At 53.9% G+C, this 16,964-nt stretch overlaps 1 protein-coding gene across 1 annotated transcript in view; it reads right to left on the bottom strand.

Moving 5' to 3' along the window:
* LOC133354855 (piezo-type mechanosensitive ion channel component 2-like) overlaps positions 1-16,964 on the bottom strand; it is a 238,104-nt gene that overhangs the window by 29,371 nt on the left and 191,769 nt on the right. The window contains exons 36-42 of the mRNA XM_061572007.1: positions 14,534-14,648; positions 10,662-10,751; positions 6,181-6,347; positions 4,761-4,981; positions 3,363-3,635; positions 1,365-1,892; positions 12-270 (exon numbers count right to left, since the gene is read on the bottom strand). Of these exons, the coding sequence (XP_061427991.1) occupies positions 12-270; positions 1,365-1,892; positions 3,363-3,635; positions 4,761-4,981; positions 6,181-6,347; positions 10,662-10,751; positions 14,534-14,648 (1,653 nt within the window). The remainder of the gene's footprint in view (positions 1-11; positions 271-1,364; positions 1,893-3,362; positions 3,636-4,760; positions 4,982-6,180; positions 6,348-10,661; positions 10,752-14,533; positions 14,649-16,964) is intronic.

Below are 16,964 nucleotides of genomic sequence, written 5' to 3'. Positions count from 1 at the left end.
CGGGCACGCACCTCGGTGTACACAATAGCCGTCATCCAGAAACGCTTGCTGGGCCGCGGCACGGACAGCATGGCCCACAGGAAGATGAGGATGGGCAGCACCAGCGTGATGCTGGAGGCCGAGATCATGTGGTTGAGGATGATGATGAAGTAGCACATCATCTCAGAGCGCGCCACCACGGTGTTGTAGAGCGCGAAGAAGAGCTTGAGCAGCCGCGTCTGCTCCGCGTAGAAGCGGTCCGAGTTGTCGAGGTCGTCGTCCTCAAAGAGCCTGCGCACGACGAGACATCGCACGCAGCGCGGGAACGTCGTCACCCGCACGACGAGACATCGCACTCAGGGTGGGAACGTCGTCACCCGCACAACGAGACATCGCACTCAGGGTGGGAACGTCGTCACCCGCACGACGAGACATCGCACTCAGGGTGGGAACGTCGTCACCCGCACGACGAGACATCGCACTCAGGGTGGGAACGTCGTCGACGTAATCACCAACGAAACGTCACGGTATTCAAATGGTAAATGTTGAGGGTTTACTCTCCAACACACCGGTGTGTGGAGCTAGTAACAAATTAGTACGTTTCGTTCACCGTGACAAACCCGATTGGCTGTCTGGTGGTGGTGGGTTTAATGACACATTCATATTGACGCGACCTTACCCAAAAAAAAACCTTCATTATGGATTAGAGACAGCATCCACACGAGAGATCATCCAACTATAAACATCGAAACTAGAAATATTAACGAGAGACACCATTAGCACCAGATACAGGCAGTCCCCGGGTTACGAAAGACCCGACTTACAGAAATCTAACATTACGGATATGCTCCCATAAATCATGTAAAAAATAATTCAATACTGTATGCGCAAATGTTTGCATTAGTTCTGTGAGCGCAAATAGTGCAGCGTGGCGAGGTTGCGGATGAATACCACGGAGCGAGGCAGAAGGTAAATGGAATTTTTTGTAGCGTTACGTAATTATTTTCCTTTTGTAGCATGATGCAATTGTTTATTTTATATTCTTAGAATTACACTTCGATTGCTCATGGTCTCAGGCAACAGCGATCAGAGGAGTGCAGAGCATATGTACAGTGATACGGTGAGAGGAAACGAATGAGTAATTGCGTAGGCGAGGCACAACTATTTCCGGCGCTGGGATTTTATCGTTGATTTTGGGGGGAAAAAGTTTACGAGAATTCGGGTTGCTGATCGTTCTCAGGAACCTAACCCTTCCGTAACCCGGGGACTGCCTGTACATCATCAGTGTGAGAAGCATCATCAACTCTAGAGATTTAATGAAACCGTAAACCACGCGGCATAACAAAGTACCCTGGGATCACAACACTCGCGCTGCAGGGGGGCACCTGTTGAGCAGCAGCTCGCTGGCCGTGTGCTGGTGGGACAGCGCCAGTGCGGGCGCGTCCCCGCTCTGCACCGACAGCAGGCTCTTGGGGCGGTCGCCCAAGTCCACTGCCGCCGCCTCCTTCGGCGCCGGCGACTTCCGCAGGACGACGACCCCGGCCTCCGGCAGCGAGTCCAGGCTGGCGGCCTTGCTGTAGGTGGGCGGCGCCTCGTCGATGCCGCGTGGGAACTCGGCGGGGCTCTCGTCCTCCGCCTCGAACTCCACGTCGTCGCTCGTCGCTCCCTCGCCGGTCGCGCAGCTGTAGTCGGACGTCCCGGTGGCTCCCGCCGCCCCCCGACGACGGAGCCGCCGCCCCTCCTCCTCCTCCCCGTCGTCCTCCTCGTCGTCTCCGTCGCGGCGGCGGCCGCGGCCGGGATCGCGCCGTCCCCGCGCGCCGCCGCGCGCCGCCGCGTCCTCCTCGTCGGACGCCTCCTCGATGGTGTCGGCGGTTCCCTGGCGCGACGCCAGCGTCGTCACCTGCGTGGCCTCGCTGCACGCGCGGCACACGGGAAGCACGGCCCATGTGAGGCGCGGCACGGTGCCAGGGCCCCGGCGGTGCTGTCCGGGTGCCCATCCAAGCGGCTGCGTTGCCACCCTGGCGCCAGGCCTCCTCGTCTGTTCATCTTCAGACAATGTTTTGCATTTATTTGGTATTGCTTTAATGCCTCGTTGCATTTAATTTTAAAAATTTAAAGGGGACCCCCCTTTAGTGGCAGCTGTCCCTGCGTTTAGATGATTAAACTGCTATAAATTTCCACATGATGATAAGCCACTTTGTTGAGATATAATTTGTGGCCAGGTCGCTTCTGAAAAAGTGGGCCTTACTTGGTAAGATAAAAATAGTTTCGTTTTATTTGTAGGTATTTTAAGTGATTTATTACCTTTCCTATACTTTGCACTCCTATCGTGCTTCTGTACTGTTTGTTGTCGTGACGTTCTTACCCCGTGCCCCTACTGGACATCTGTGAAAAAGAGCTTTATAGCTCATCGGATTCAGCACGAGCCTGCATGTGGGCATTGGTCATCCAGCAGGGTACAATGATTTCTATGTGGGATCCCAATTGAGTATTTGCCAGGATAGCTTAACTTCAAGTGGTAACTAAACAACAACAATACACAATGCGTTAACAATAATCTATGAATGGAACTCGGTATAATAGTTGCATGTGTGCATTCATGACAGCCCCAGAGACGAACAGGCATTTCAAAACGGCCATTGGGTGAAAGCGGAAAAGACAGGACGGAAAAAAATAATATTTGAACAAATCAGCTGAAGACGAAGGGAAGGGCAAATGAAGGTTTACGAAGGCACAGCAGCAGATGGGGTCAGGACATTTGACGCGGCAGCTGCGAGACAGGGAGCACGACACCGCAGGGCAGGCTAGGAGCTCTGGGCAGGCAGGCAGGACGTCGGGATGGGTGGGTGAGCGGAAAAATAAAAGTAAAGGTTCGCGTGCTTCCGGGGTGCTCAGGAGGTGTCTTCGGAGCAGGCGGGGAGAGAGGAGATGGAGTGGCTGGGGACGAGGCTGCGAGGTGTGTGACAGGAGCCAACGCTGAAGCTGCCCGTGGGAGCTGGTGTGTGGCTGGTGCAAGGTGCTTGGATGCGACAAAGAGGCGGTGTTAATTTTCTCTAACTTTTTTTTGAATTTTTGTAATTTGGTAATTTTGCAGCAATGTTGTCCCACTCCCGCAGCCAGCGAGTTTCCGTCATGCTCCTCGACGACGACACCACGGTCTTTCGTTTCTCTTGGTGCTTATCGTAAAGAGTTTCGCGAAATCACAAATGCCCAAGTGAATTTCAATTTACTGGGCACCGAAGAACGCAGCCCTATCGGTTGCGAGCGGAGACCATTAACACTGGTGCCAGGTGGCGTCGCCACGGGGTAGAGAGGAAGTGGGGGGGAGGGGGAGGTTGGGGGGGCTCCTCCGTGGGCACCGCCGGGCGGTCGGGCACCACCACCTCTGCATCTGGCTGGAGCTGTCGAGTGAGGACGACTGCGAGTCGTCCACGTGGATGGAGCGGCGTAGGCGCGGGCGAAACCGCTCGCCAGGCGTGCCCGGCGTGATCGGCGTGCCCGGCGTGCCCGGCGTGATCGGCGTGATCGGCGTGATCGGCGTGATCGGCGTGGCCGGTGCGGCCGCGACGGTGGCGGCGGTGCCAGGAGTCATGTCCTCTCCGGCCGAGTCGAGCGTATTCTGCTGCGACCACAGCGTCGTGGCCTCCGTCACGCAGCTTCCGCGCAGGAGAGAGGGGGGCGGCCGCGGCAGGTGGGGGTGGGGGGGTCATCGAGAGGTCACCCGAAGTCAGTGAAAGGGTCGATTTAGCTGGTGAAGGGCCTGTGCAGCCCAGCTCACGGCCAAGTGGAATTTGAAGACACGGCCACGTGATTTTTTATTTACGCAGGAAAGCCTCTTTACCGAGTCTCAAGGCAGTAGGGGGCGATGTTGCTGCTGCTGCGTGATCACAATTGAGTGATTTTCGGGTACATTTTCAGCATCGGGATATTTTGCAGTATACCAGTGACATTGTGTTTGTTTGCTTTTAGCTCTGGAAGGAAAACCAGAGAACCCAGAGGAAACCCATGCAGAACAGGGAAGAAAATATACACTACACACACAGAAAGGCACCCGAGTTGGGAGGTGAACCCAGGCACGTCTTGCTGCGAGGCACGAGCGTGACCAGCGCCGTGGTGCTCTGGCGATGTCATGGGACCGAGGAATGACGACAGTGACGTCAAAGGAGCGCTCTCGTGGCGTCTCTCGCTCGAGCTCAGCATGAACTCACCTGGCCAGGGTCCTCTGTAGGCAACGGGACATTGGCAGGAGAGGCAGCGTTCCTCGTGCCTGCCGCCCGCTCACGTGAGCGCCCATCATCCACGGATCCCTGTAGCCTGCATCGTCCTGACTGTCTCCTCCCTCGATCTGCTTAACCCGTCCCTTTCCCTCGACCCCCTCACACTCCGAGTGACGTTGCGTCTCGTCTCTCTCTCTCCGTGTGTGGTTGCCCATGCCCTATAACTGCCCGTTGCCCACGCGTGCTCGCGATGAAATCATTTACAGAAAGAAAAAAAGGAAATTTAAAAAAGAGGACAATGATGGATAGGAGCGAAGAACGATAACGGTCACACCGCACAGCTCTCTGGCGTGTGTTGGGCAGAGCGAAACGTCGGACATCGTGCCGAACAACACGCGGCAACAAACCCAACAACACCCCCCGGAGAGTCGCCCAGCAGCAGCAGCACGACCGACTTGGAAAGCCGCCACGAAGAGGCTACGGACGCAGACAGACAGAGAGAGGGAGGGAGGAGGACACGGCCAGGGTCCGGACACCCTGGGCCGCCAGGTTGACGTTGGGCACCTGCAGGGGCTGCTGTCCGACATGAGCACCGAGTCCTGGCTGGAGGCGGCTCCACGGAGTCGCGCGGGCCTTGCTCCCCTCTCGCGGGCCTGGCTCCCCTCGCCCCGACGGGGCCCTCGTCCCGAGCTTGGGCCGCTCTCGTCCACCGACGCCTCGTCCTCCGAGTGGTTCATCTTGGTGTGGTAGTAGCTCATGATGCTCTCCTTGGAGGGAACGTTTCCCTGCGCGCACCAGGCACGCGCGTTACGTATGTACGCGTGCGTGTGCTGAACTTCTCTCGCACCGTACGTAGTCGACCGTGCTAAATTGGCATGTGCACGTACAAGGGGCGAACAGCATTCGCCCATCATACCCACTCATGCGTAAAGTCGGTCTGAATAGGTGTTTGTGAACAGCATTCGGCCCGACAGCCTAAAAGGATGAATGGGTGATGTGGTTGTTGGGAGGTTGGTGCAGCTATGTGGGGGAGGTGTGTGGGGGGTAGCGGTGGAGTAGCGGTCAGCGCACTGCGCTACAAACCCAGCGACCCGGGTTCAATTCCCGCTCACGGTCGACACCAGCGATGCGTGTAAACATCGCCACTAGCGAGACAAAGGCGTGGTGCTGGCCACCCGCCCCCTCGTGTGCCATGCCGGTCTTCATAGGTGCTCACAAACAGCACTTGCCCCTATACGTCTTTTTTGCAGGTATGTAGATAAATGGAAAGACAAGAGGGAGTTAAGTTCACGCGGATCTGTCAGGGTCCTTAATTCCACGTGCGACACACCACATCCAGTATACTTCTCCGTATGGCTGAGTCATGTACCTACTCCGGTCTTTATTTCATTTAATACAGAGCTGCTATGCACAGGCTGGAAGGCCCAATACGTTAAATGGGCAGCAGCAAACAGCACGATCCCAGTCGTCACAGGTAAGAGTGCAACACGTTGTCTGAGCAAGGTGATTATGAAGCACTGTGGGGAAAAGAAACGTGGATCAGTGCGAGGGAGAAACAGAAAGGGAAGCGTGGTGACCTGCGGCGTGGTGACCGGACGTGGCGTGGTGACCGGACGTGGCGTGGTGACCGGACGTGGCGTGGTGACCGTGGCGTGGTGTGGTGGCGGTGACCGTGGTGTGGTGGCGGTGACCGTGGCGTGGTGTGGTGTGGTGATCGGACGTGGTGGCGGTGACGTGGTGGCGGTGACGTGGTGGCGGTGACGTGGTGGCGGTGACGTGGTGGCGGTGACGTGGTGCCCGTGGCGTGGTGTGGTGACCGTGGCGTGGTGTGGTGGCGGTGACCGTGGCGTGGTGTGGTGATCGGACGTGGTGGCGGTGACGTGGTGGCGGTGACGTGGTGCCCGTGGCGTGGCGTGGTGACCCTGGCGTGGTGTAGTGACCGTGGCGTGGTGGCGGTGACGTCGAGTGCTCGCCGCTCGGGTACCTTCTTGACCTCGCGCGACAGCATGCAGCGCTCGATGCGCAGCACGGTGGAGATGTTGGCGTACTCGCGCGACACCGCGTTCAGCCACTCGACGAAGGAGTCGAGGAAGGCGAGGGACAGCACGTAGGTGAACTTGACGATGTAGAGTGCCCGCCGCACCACGCCGTCTGCGGTCACCCGCGGCAGCACGCGCACGCCGCGTCACAACAGTGCGACCACAGTCGCGCACACATACAGACATGCCACACACATACAGACATGCCACACACACATGCCACACAGACTTAGATGCCACACACATACATGTGTAGTGGAGTTCTCCATGACGCCGATAAGTATTTTCCCGCATATAACCCGCCAATGCATATACCCCGCAAAAAATGTGTAAACAAATTTCAGATAGCCCGCACCTCCATATACCCGCACCTCCATATGCCCCGCACCTCCATATACCCGCACCTCCATATACCCCGCACCTCCATATACCCGCACCTCCATATGCCCCGCACCTCCATATACCCGCACCTCCATATACCCCGCACCTCCATATACCCGCACCTCCATATGCCCCGCACCTCCATATACCCGCACCTCCATATACCCCGCACCTCCATATACCCGCACCTCCATATGCCCCGCACCTCCATATACCCGCACCTCCATATACCCCGCACCTCCATATACCCGCACCTCCATATACCCCGCACCTCCATATACCCCGCACCTCCATATACCCGCCCCTCCATATACCCGCACCTCCATATACCCCGCACCTCCATATACCCGCACCTCCATATACCCCGCACCTCCATATACCCCGCACCTCCATATACCCGCACCTCCATATACCCGCACCTCCATATACCCCGCACCTCCATATACCCCGCACCTCCATATACCCCGCACCTCCATATACCCCGCACCTCCATATACCCGCACCTCCATATACCCGCACCTCCATATACCCCGCACCTCCATATACCCGCACCTCCATATACCCCGCACCTCCATATACCCGCACCTCCATATACCCCGCACCTCCATATGCCCCGCACCTCCATATACCCGCACCTCCATATACCCCGCACCTCCATATACCCGCACCTCCATATACCCCGCACCTCCATATACCCGCACCTCCATATGCCCCGCACCTCCATATACCCGCACCTCCATATACCCCGCACCTCCATATACCCGCACCTCCATATACCCGCACCTCCATATACCCGCACCTCCATATACCCGCACCTCCATATACCCGCACCTCCATATACCCCGCACCTCCATATACCCCGCACCTCCATATACCCCGCACCTCCATATACCCCGCACCTCCATATACCCCGCACCTCCATATACCCCGCACCTCCATATACCCGCACCTCCATATACCCCGCACCTCCATATACCCCGCACCTCCATATACCCGCACCTCCATATACCCGCACCTCCATATACCCGCACCTCCATATACCCCGCACCTCCATATACCCGCACCTCCATATACCCCGCACCTCCATATACCCCGCACCTCCATATACCCCGCACCTCCATATACCCGCACCTCCATATACCCCGCACCTCCATATACCCCGCACCTCCATATACCCCGCACCTCCATATACCCCGCACCTCCATATACCCCGCACCTCCATATACCCGCACCTCCATATACCCGCACCTCCATATACCCCGCACCTCCATATACCCGCACCTCCATATACCCGCACCTCCATATACCCGCACCTCCATATACCCCGCACCTCCATATACCCGCACCTCCATATACCCGCACCTCCATATACCCCGCACCTCCATATACCCCGCACCTCCATATACCCGCACCTCCATATACCCCGCACCTCCATATACCCGCACCTCCATATACCCGCACCTCCATATACCCGCACCTCCATATACCCCGCACCTCCATATACCCCGCACCTCCATATACCCGCACCTCCATATACCCGCACCTCCATATACCCCGCACCTCCATATACCCGCCCTCCATATACCCGCACCTCCATTTACCCCGCACCTCCATATACCCCGCACCTCCATATACCCGCACCTCCATATACCCCGCACCTCCATATACCCGCACCTCCATATACCCCGCACCTCCATATACCCGCACCTCCATATACCCCGCACCTCCATATACCCGCACCTCCATATACCCCGCACCTCCATATACCCGCACCTCCATATACCCGCACCTCCATATACCCCGCACCTCCATATACCCGCACCTCCATATACCCGCACCTCCATATACCCCCGCACCTCCATATACCCCGCACCTCCATATACCCCGCACCTCCATATACCCCGCACCTCCATATACCCCGCACCTCCATATACCCCGCACCTCCATATACCCCGCACCTCCATATACCCCGCACCTCCATATACCCCGCACCTCCATATACCCGCACCTCCATATACCCCGCACCTCCATATACCCGCACCTCCATATACCCCGCACCTCCATATACCCGCACCTCCATATACCCCGCACCTCCATATACCCCGCACCTCCATATACCCCGCACCTCCATATACCCCGCACCTCCATATACCCCGCACCTCCATATACCCCGCACCTCCATATACCCCGCACCTCCATATACCCCGCACCTCCATATACCCCGCACCTCCATATACCCCGCACCTCCATATACCCCGCACCTCCATATACCCGCACCTCCATATACCCGCACCTCCATATACCCGCACCTCCATATACCCCGCACCTCCATATACCCCGCACCTCCATATACCCCGCATGCATTCATATCTCTAACGTCGTTACCGCAGCTAAATTCCATCATATTAATACAAAGTTTACATTTGTAATACATCCCACTATCAATTGTTAACATTAAAATCATAACGTGCACAAAGAAAACAAACTAACCAGAAACGAGTGAACTTAAAACAGTAAATAAGTAACAAAAGTAAATATCCAATAAATAGGTAACACATAACTGGTAGATAAGTAAGTGTACTGTTAGGCTTACCAGCATTCGACCTCATCATATTACAGCTACTGGACCGGTAGTTACCCCTGTACAGTTTCAGCACTGGTAGATTGTGCACTGCGCAGACAATAACGGCACTACGGTAACGCCATTGCCTCCTGGCAACAAAGCCATTGGAAGTTTGAAAAAAGCTCGTGGTCGCGACTGTATAGTGCTCAGCCAATAGCAGCGGCCGAAGGGACTCAGCAATTATGATTCCTGAAACTTTCGCACCCCCCTACAGCCACTGAAAGTATTACGGTAAACAAAGTGCGCCCAGTTCAAACATTGTCGTTTCATTGTACAAACAATTTGAATAATTTAAAACGTGATATTCAGCAGTGCTTTAGTCAAATGTAAGTGTTGCATAGTGGATAGTCCTACCATGAAAACATTAAACGAGTTATGTCACACGTGTAAAAATATTTTTTGGGATAACCCGCACCTCCATATACCCCGCAGGGTCTTGTTTTGTTTGTAAAAAGTGGTATAGCCCGCGGGTTATATGCGGGAATCTATGGTATTACAGAACCAGACGGAGACCAGATCTTTACTCAGGGCTGTTTGCTGTTTATTCACTTGTGCCCTCCTCTCGATTCACTCTCTCTCTCTCCACTCCACACTTCCACCCGTGGCGGGTCCACGCTACACCCCGTCCCTTCACCCCTTCCTCAACTACCCTGTCAGGGCTACCCCTCGGTCTCCCCTCTCGTCTTCTCCAGGCGGGAGGTCAACTCACACCGCCCGAGAGCGAGGTCCCACCTCCTCAGCCCGTAGCCCCCCCCTCGTCTCTCTCTGCCCGGGACGTCTTCCTTCAGCTCTTCCTTCCTCTCTCCCCCTCTCCCCCCCCCCTCCCCCCCCCCCCCTCTCCCCCCCCTCTCTCTCCCGAGGTCCCCCTTTATATCCCCCGTGCCCGGGGCCCCCCCCCTCCCTCCCTCCCTCCCTCCCTCCCTTCCGCCAGCTCCCCCCTTGGCGGACGTCGTACGCCCCCCCCCCTCTCCCGTCACGCCTCGACCTCCCCCGACTCCTCCCTTGGCCTGCACCTCTTCCCACGCTCGCCCCTCGTTGGGTACTCGCGGAACTCCTCTACACATGTTGCACACATGTTACACACACGTTACACACACACTTACATGCCACACATATACATGCCACATACATACCACACACACATACATACATGCCACACACAGGCAAACATACATACCACACACACATGCACACATACATGCCACACAGTCATGCCACACTCACACATACATGCCACACACATACATACAGGCCAAACACATGCATGCATACATGCCACACACACGACACACACACATGACACACACGCCACACATACATGCCACACACACATACATACATGCAAGGGCTACACACATGATACATTGATATCCATGAGTTGGGATCCCCTCTGACTGCAATAAGTGCCGGACCCCCTCTCACCCGGGCCCTCCTCCTCCTCCCCCTGGGTCTCGTCAGCAGGTGATGTCCCATCGTCCTCTTCGGGGATGTCCACCCTCACGTCGGTTGCTCCTTCACACATCACGCACCGCGTGCCCAATGTTACGCCATCGCAGCACCATCGCACAAAGATCCCCCGTATAGCCTTTAACAGACTGTTGGGGCAAGTGCTGTTAGCGAGCACCCGCGAAGGCCGGAACCGTACACGAGGGGGTGGGTGGCCAGCACCACGCCCGACCGCCTTTGTCTCCCCAGTGGCGATGTTTACACACCGCACCAGGTACTCATTTGAGGCTGAGTCGACTGAGGGGAGGCCCAGGACCGGTTCAGATAATCGTCACCGGTGTTGGCCGTGAACTCGCTACGCTGAGATCGTAGCGCAGCGTAGCGCTAACCGCTACACTACCGCTCCCCACTCACACACACAGCCTACAATTTGCATAAAACTAACACAGCACCATCACAACACCATCAACACACTGCAACGGAATGTCCCACCACACCATCACACAGCACACACTTAGCGTCACAGCATCACCGCATCTCCACAGATGCTGAAGATGCCGCAGATACTGAAGATAGTTTAGGTGGGGAATACAGTGGAGCTACTACAGATGATGGAGATGGTGGAGCTCGTGTCGGTGAATAAGATGGTGGAGATATTGAAGATGGTGAAGGTGGAGGAGATGATGGAGGTGGTGATGGTGAAGGTGGAGATGGTGAAGGTGGTGATGGTGAAGGTGGAGATGGTGAAGGTGGTGATGGTGAAGGTGGTGATGGTGAACGTGGTGATGGTGAAGGTGGTGATGGTGAAGGTGGTGATGGTGAAGGTGGTGATGGTGTAGGTGGTGATGGTGAAGGTGGAGATGGTGAAGGTGGTGGTGGTGATGGTGGAGATGGTGAAGGTGGTGATGGTGTAGGTGGTGATGGTGAAGGTGGAGATGGTGAAGATGGTGATAGTGTAGGTGGAGATGGTGTAGGTGGTGATGGTGAAGGTGTAGATGGTGAAGGTGGAGATGGTGTAGGTGGTGATGGTGTAGGTAGTGATGGTGAAGGTGGAGATGGTGAAGATTGTGATAGTGTAGGTGGAGATGGTGTAGGTGGTGATGGTGAAGGTGTAGATGGTGAAGATGGTGATGGTGTAGGTGGAGATGGTGATAGTGTAGGTGGTGATGGTGAAGGTGGTGATGGTGTAGGTGGAGATGGTGTAGGTGGTGATGGTGTAGGTGGAGATGGTGTAGGTGGTGATGGTGGAGGTGGAGATGGCGAAAGTGGAGATGGTGAAGGTGGTGATGGTGAAGATGGTGATGGTGTAGGTGGAGATGGTGATAGTGTAGGTGGTGATGGTGAAGGTGGTGATGGTGAAGGTGGTGATAGTGCAGGTGGAGATGGTGAAGGTGAAGGTGGTGATGGTGAAGGTGCTGATGGTGAAGGTGGAGATGGTGTAGGTGGAGATGGTGAAGGTGGAGATGGTGAAGGTGGAGATGGTGAAGGTGGAGATGGTGTAGGTGGAGATGGTGAAGGTGGTGATGGTGAAGGTGGTGATGGTGTAGGTGGAGATGGTGTAGGTGGTGATGGTGAAGGTGGTGATGGTGTAGGTGGAGATGGTGTAGGTGGAGATGGTGTAGGTGGAGATGGTGAAGGTGGCGATGGTGAAGGTGGAGATGGTGTAGGTGGAGATGGTGAAGGTGGTGATGGTGAAGGTGGTGATGGTGTAGGTGGAGATGGTGAAGGTGGTGATGGTGAAGGTGGTGATGGTGTAGGTGGAGATGGTGTAGGTGGAGATGGTGAAGGTGGTGATGGTGAAGGTGGAGATGGTGTAGGTGGAGATGGTGTAGGTGGAGATGGTGAAGGTGGTGATGGTGAAGGTGGTGATGGTGTAGGTGGAGATGGTGAAGGTGGTGATGGTGAAGGGGGAGATGGTGTAGGTGGAGATGGTGAAGGTGGTGATGGTGAAGGTGGTGATGGTGTAGGTGGAGATGGTGAAGGTGGTGATGGTGAAGGTGGTGATGGTGTAGGTGGAGATGGTGTAGGTGGAGATGGTGAAGGTGGTGATGGTGAAGGTGGAGATGGTGTAGGTGGAGATGGTGTAGGTGGTGATGGTGAAGGTGGTGATGGTGAAGGTGGAGATGGTGAAGGTGGTGATGGTGAAGGTGGAGATGGTGAAGGTGGTGATGGTGTAGGTGGAGATGGTGAAGGTGGTGATGGTGAAGGTGGAGATGGTGGAGATGGTGTAGGTGGTGATGGTGAAGGTGGAGATGGTGTAGGTGGTGTTGGTGTAGGTGGTGATGGTGAAGGTGGAGATGGTGAAGGTGGTGATGGTGTAGGTGGAGGTGGTGTAGGTGGTGATGGTGAAGGTGGTGATGGTGTAGGTGGAGATGGTGTAGGTGGATATGGTGTAGGTGGAGATGGTGAAGGTGGTGATGGTGAAGGGGGAGATGGTGTAGGTGGAGATGGTGAAGGTGGTGATGGTGAAGGTGGTGATGGTGTAGGTGGAGATGGTGAAGGTGGTGATGGTGAAGGTGGTGATGGTGTAGGTGGAGATGGTGTAGGTGGAGATGGTGAAGGTGGTGATGGTGAAGGTGGAGATGGTGTAGGTGGAGATGGTGTAGGCGGTGATGGTGAAGGTGGTGATGGTGTAGGTGGAGATGGTGAAGGTGGAGATGGTGAAGGTGGTGATGGTGAAGGTGGAGATGGTGAAGGTGGTGATGGTGTAGGTGGAGATGGTGAAGGTGGTGATGGTGAAGGTGGAGATGGTGAAGGTGGTGATGGTGGAGATGGTGAAGGTGGAGATGGTGTAGGTGGTGATGGTGTAGGTGGTGATGGTGTAGGTGGTGATGGTGAAGGTAGAGATGGTGAAGGTGGAGATGGTGAAGGTGGTGATGGTGAAGGTGGAGATGGTGAAGGTGGTGATGGTTAAGGTGGTGATGGTGTAGGTGGAGATGGTGTAGGTGGTGATGGTGTAGGTGGAGATGGTGTAGGTGGTGATGGTGAAGGTGGAGATGGTGAAGGTGGAGATGGTGAAGGTGGAGATGGTGAAGGTGGTGATGGTGAAGGTGGAGATGGTGAAGGTGGTGATGGTTAAGGTGGTGATGCTGTAAGTGGAGATGGTGTAGGTGGTGATGGTGTAGGTGGAGATGGTGTAGGTGGTGATGGTGAAGGTGGTGATGGTGAAGGTGGTGATGGTGTAGGTGGAGATGGTGATGGTGAAGGTGGTGATGGTGAAGGTGGTGATGGTATAGGTGGTGATGGTGTAGGTGGTGATGGTGAAGGTGGTGATGGTGGAGATGGTGAAGGTGGTGATGGTGAAAGTGGAGATGGTGAAGGTGGAGATGGTGTAGGTGGTGATGGTGAAGGTGGTGATGGTGGAGATGGTGAAGGTGGTGATGGTGAAGGTGGTAATGGTGTAGGTGGAGATGGTGTAGGTGGAGATGGTGAAGGTGGAGATGGTGTAGGTGGTGATGGTGAGGGTAGAGATGGTGTAGGTGGTGATGGTGTAGGTGGTGATGGTGAAGGTGGAGATGGTGTAGGTGGTGATGGTGTAGGTGGTGATGGTGTAGGTGGTGATGGTGTAGGTGGTGATGGTGTAGGTGGAGATGGTGTAGGTGGAGATGGTGTAGGAAGAGATGGTGTAGGTGGTGATGGTGAAGGTGGTGATGGTGAAGATGGTGATGGTGAAGGTGGAGATGGTGTAGGTGGTGATGGTGAAGGTGGAGATGGTGTAGGTGGAGATGGTGAAGGTGGTGATGGTGAAGGTGGAGATGGTGGAGATGGTGAAGGTGGTGATGGTGTAGGTGGTGATGGTGGAGATGGTGTAGGTGGTGATGGTAAAGGTCGAGGTGCTGGAGCTTCACCGTCACGCTGCTTGCTGCGCTGCTTGTCTCTCTGCTCCCGACGGATCTGCTTCTTCTCGCGCTGCCGCTCCTTGAGTGCCGAGCGCGAGTCCGTGACCCACGCGTGGTACGCAAACTGAGACGGAGGACGCACGCACAAACCAGCACGCAGGCACACACACAGACCAGCACGCACACACGCGTAGAAGAACGTGCATATGCGTACGCATGGGCAGACGCGCACGTGCGTATACACGGACGCGCGTGAACGCGAGCCCTCACAAGACCACGGACACGCGGACACGTGTGCGCGTGTACACACACAACGCACGTGGACGTACACTGAGGCGGGTGGATGGCGATGGCATTGCTGTAGGTCACTGGCAGTTAATTAACTAAATACGCTTGCCGCATTAGAACGCAGCGAATTGAATGTGTGAAAATTTGAATTGAGATCAACAACAATAATAATTAAAAGGTGAAAAATTATAAGTAACTTAAATTATTAATATTGTTCATTTTAATAAGAAAACATAATAATAATAATCCATAATAAAGGTTTTTGGGTTAGATCGCGTTATTTATGAATGTGTCGCAACCATCCACCACCCGACACGGCCAATCAGTAAAAAAGTGTCACGTTGACAAAAGACAAATCGTTCACTACTTTAGCCCACCGGTGTGTTGAAGAGTGAATCCACGACATTTTACATTTTCGAGTGCGAAGTTTCGCTGGTAATTACATCCAGCATCATCGACAAATCGCAAATCACCCGATTATGCTGGATGTAATTACCAGCGAAACGTCATACTCAAAAATGTTAAATGTCGTGGAATCACTCAACACACCGGTGGGCTAAAGTAGTGAACGATTCGTCTTTTGTCAACGTGACACATGTTTTGCTGATTGGCCGTGTCGGGTGGTGGAGGGTTGCGACACATTTATAAATAACGCGATCAAATCCAAAAACCTTTATTGTGAATAATATTGGTCGCGAAAGCCTACGTGTTAACCATAATAATAATCAATTAGATCAATCTTATCGGCACATACTCATTCCAAGTGAGCAAACTAAAGTCTTAAATGAATTTGGAAAATGTTTTGTTACTCATCGAACGCGTACAAGAATAAGACCGTTTTCTTAAAGTGGGAAGTTTCACAAATCTCTAAGTCCTGAAATAACAACCACGGGTGGATTTGGTATCGTCGAAGTTTAATGACAACTCCCCAATTGTCACCAACTCACGATCCCCCACAACCTCAGGTGAGGCAAAACTCAAACACAAATCCCTCCACACAGCATGGTACGATGTCGGGCATGGCCCTGGAAGATGACGACTCGAAACTTCTTCCGTAGTCACTTCCAGAGGCAATGACGACCAGCCTGACACCGGACGGTGATCCTTCAAGCTCTGTAGAGAATGATCAGTTTAACACGTGGTAAGGATTGCTTCCGCGACCAATAGTACCCACGATAGAGGGTTTTTTGTTGTTGCGTTAGATCTCGTAAATAATATTATAAATATTGCTATTTACGCGAGCTAAGCCTCGTGTAAATGACGATCATCAGAGCCGGGCCACACACTCTGACAAATGAGAAGCCAAACACACCACGGTGGCTGTCGAGACGGCGAACGAGGGGCAATAAATGCGACGCCTCAAAACAGTGGGGGGGGGGGCATGGTAAACGTTTACCGTGATATTCAAACGTTACCGTTTATTTAAAAAAAGAAAGACACGTACAGTCATTGTAAATAATAATAATAATAATTATTAATGTTCCGAGGGTGTTATGGAAATTCTCATTTACATTTGTCTGGGGGAAAAGTTAAATCCGGTTGGGAATTTTCCTAAAATTTTGGATTTGGGTTGAGATATCGACACACTTTATAGCCGACTGTTGTCTATAGCCTGACAACTATTAAGGGCAGTTTATAAATAATTATATTATTATGATAATGTTCCAGGATCAAACACTTTCACTTTATAGCCAACACCATACTTTGGTGATAATGTAACCCTTTAGTGCTGGACTCGGCTGAAACTCACGTTTAAGCTTCATCAGGTGGCGAAACCTCGTGCTTTTAACAAATAGGACCCATGAATATCAATATTCTTCGAGCCTCGTTTAAACCTATAACCACTTTTATTTTACCAGGTAATGCCCACTGAGCTATATAGTTATTTTTAGAAGCGACCTGGCCACAAATGATAGCTTGACGAAGTAGCTTATCACGTGGAAATCCATAGCAGCCAAATACTCTGAACGCATGTTTCTAAAAGTGTAGGGAAAAACCGGAGGACCCGGAGAAAAATACGCGTGACCACGGGGAGAGAGACGCCCACACTCCAAATATACAGCAAGCGTGAGGGTCGGGATCGAACCCACGACCTCCTGTATACCAGGCGAGGTAGTCAACTTCTCAATGTTGAGCCGAGGCCCTCATCAGT

Source organism: Lethenteron reissneri, chromosome 49 (genome assembly GCF_015708825.2).
Source record: "Lethenteron reissneri isolate LAM-NWPU_2019-01 chromosome 49, ASM1570882v1, whole genome shotgun sequence".
In the NCBI taxonomy this organism is placed as follows: domain Eukaryota; kingdom Metazoa; phylum Chordata; class Hyperoartia; order Petromyzontiformes; family Petromyzontidae; genus Lethenteron; species Lethenteron reissneri.
The sequence above is the reverse complement of the archived record's forward strand: the minus strand, read 5'-3'. Positions and strand labels throughout refer to the sequence as shown.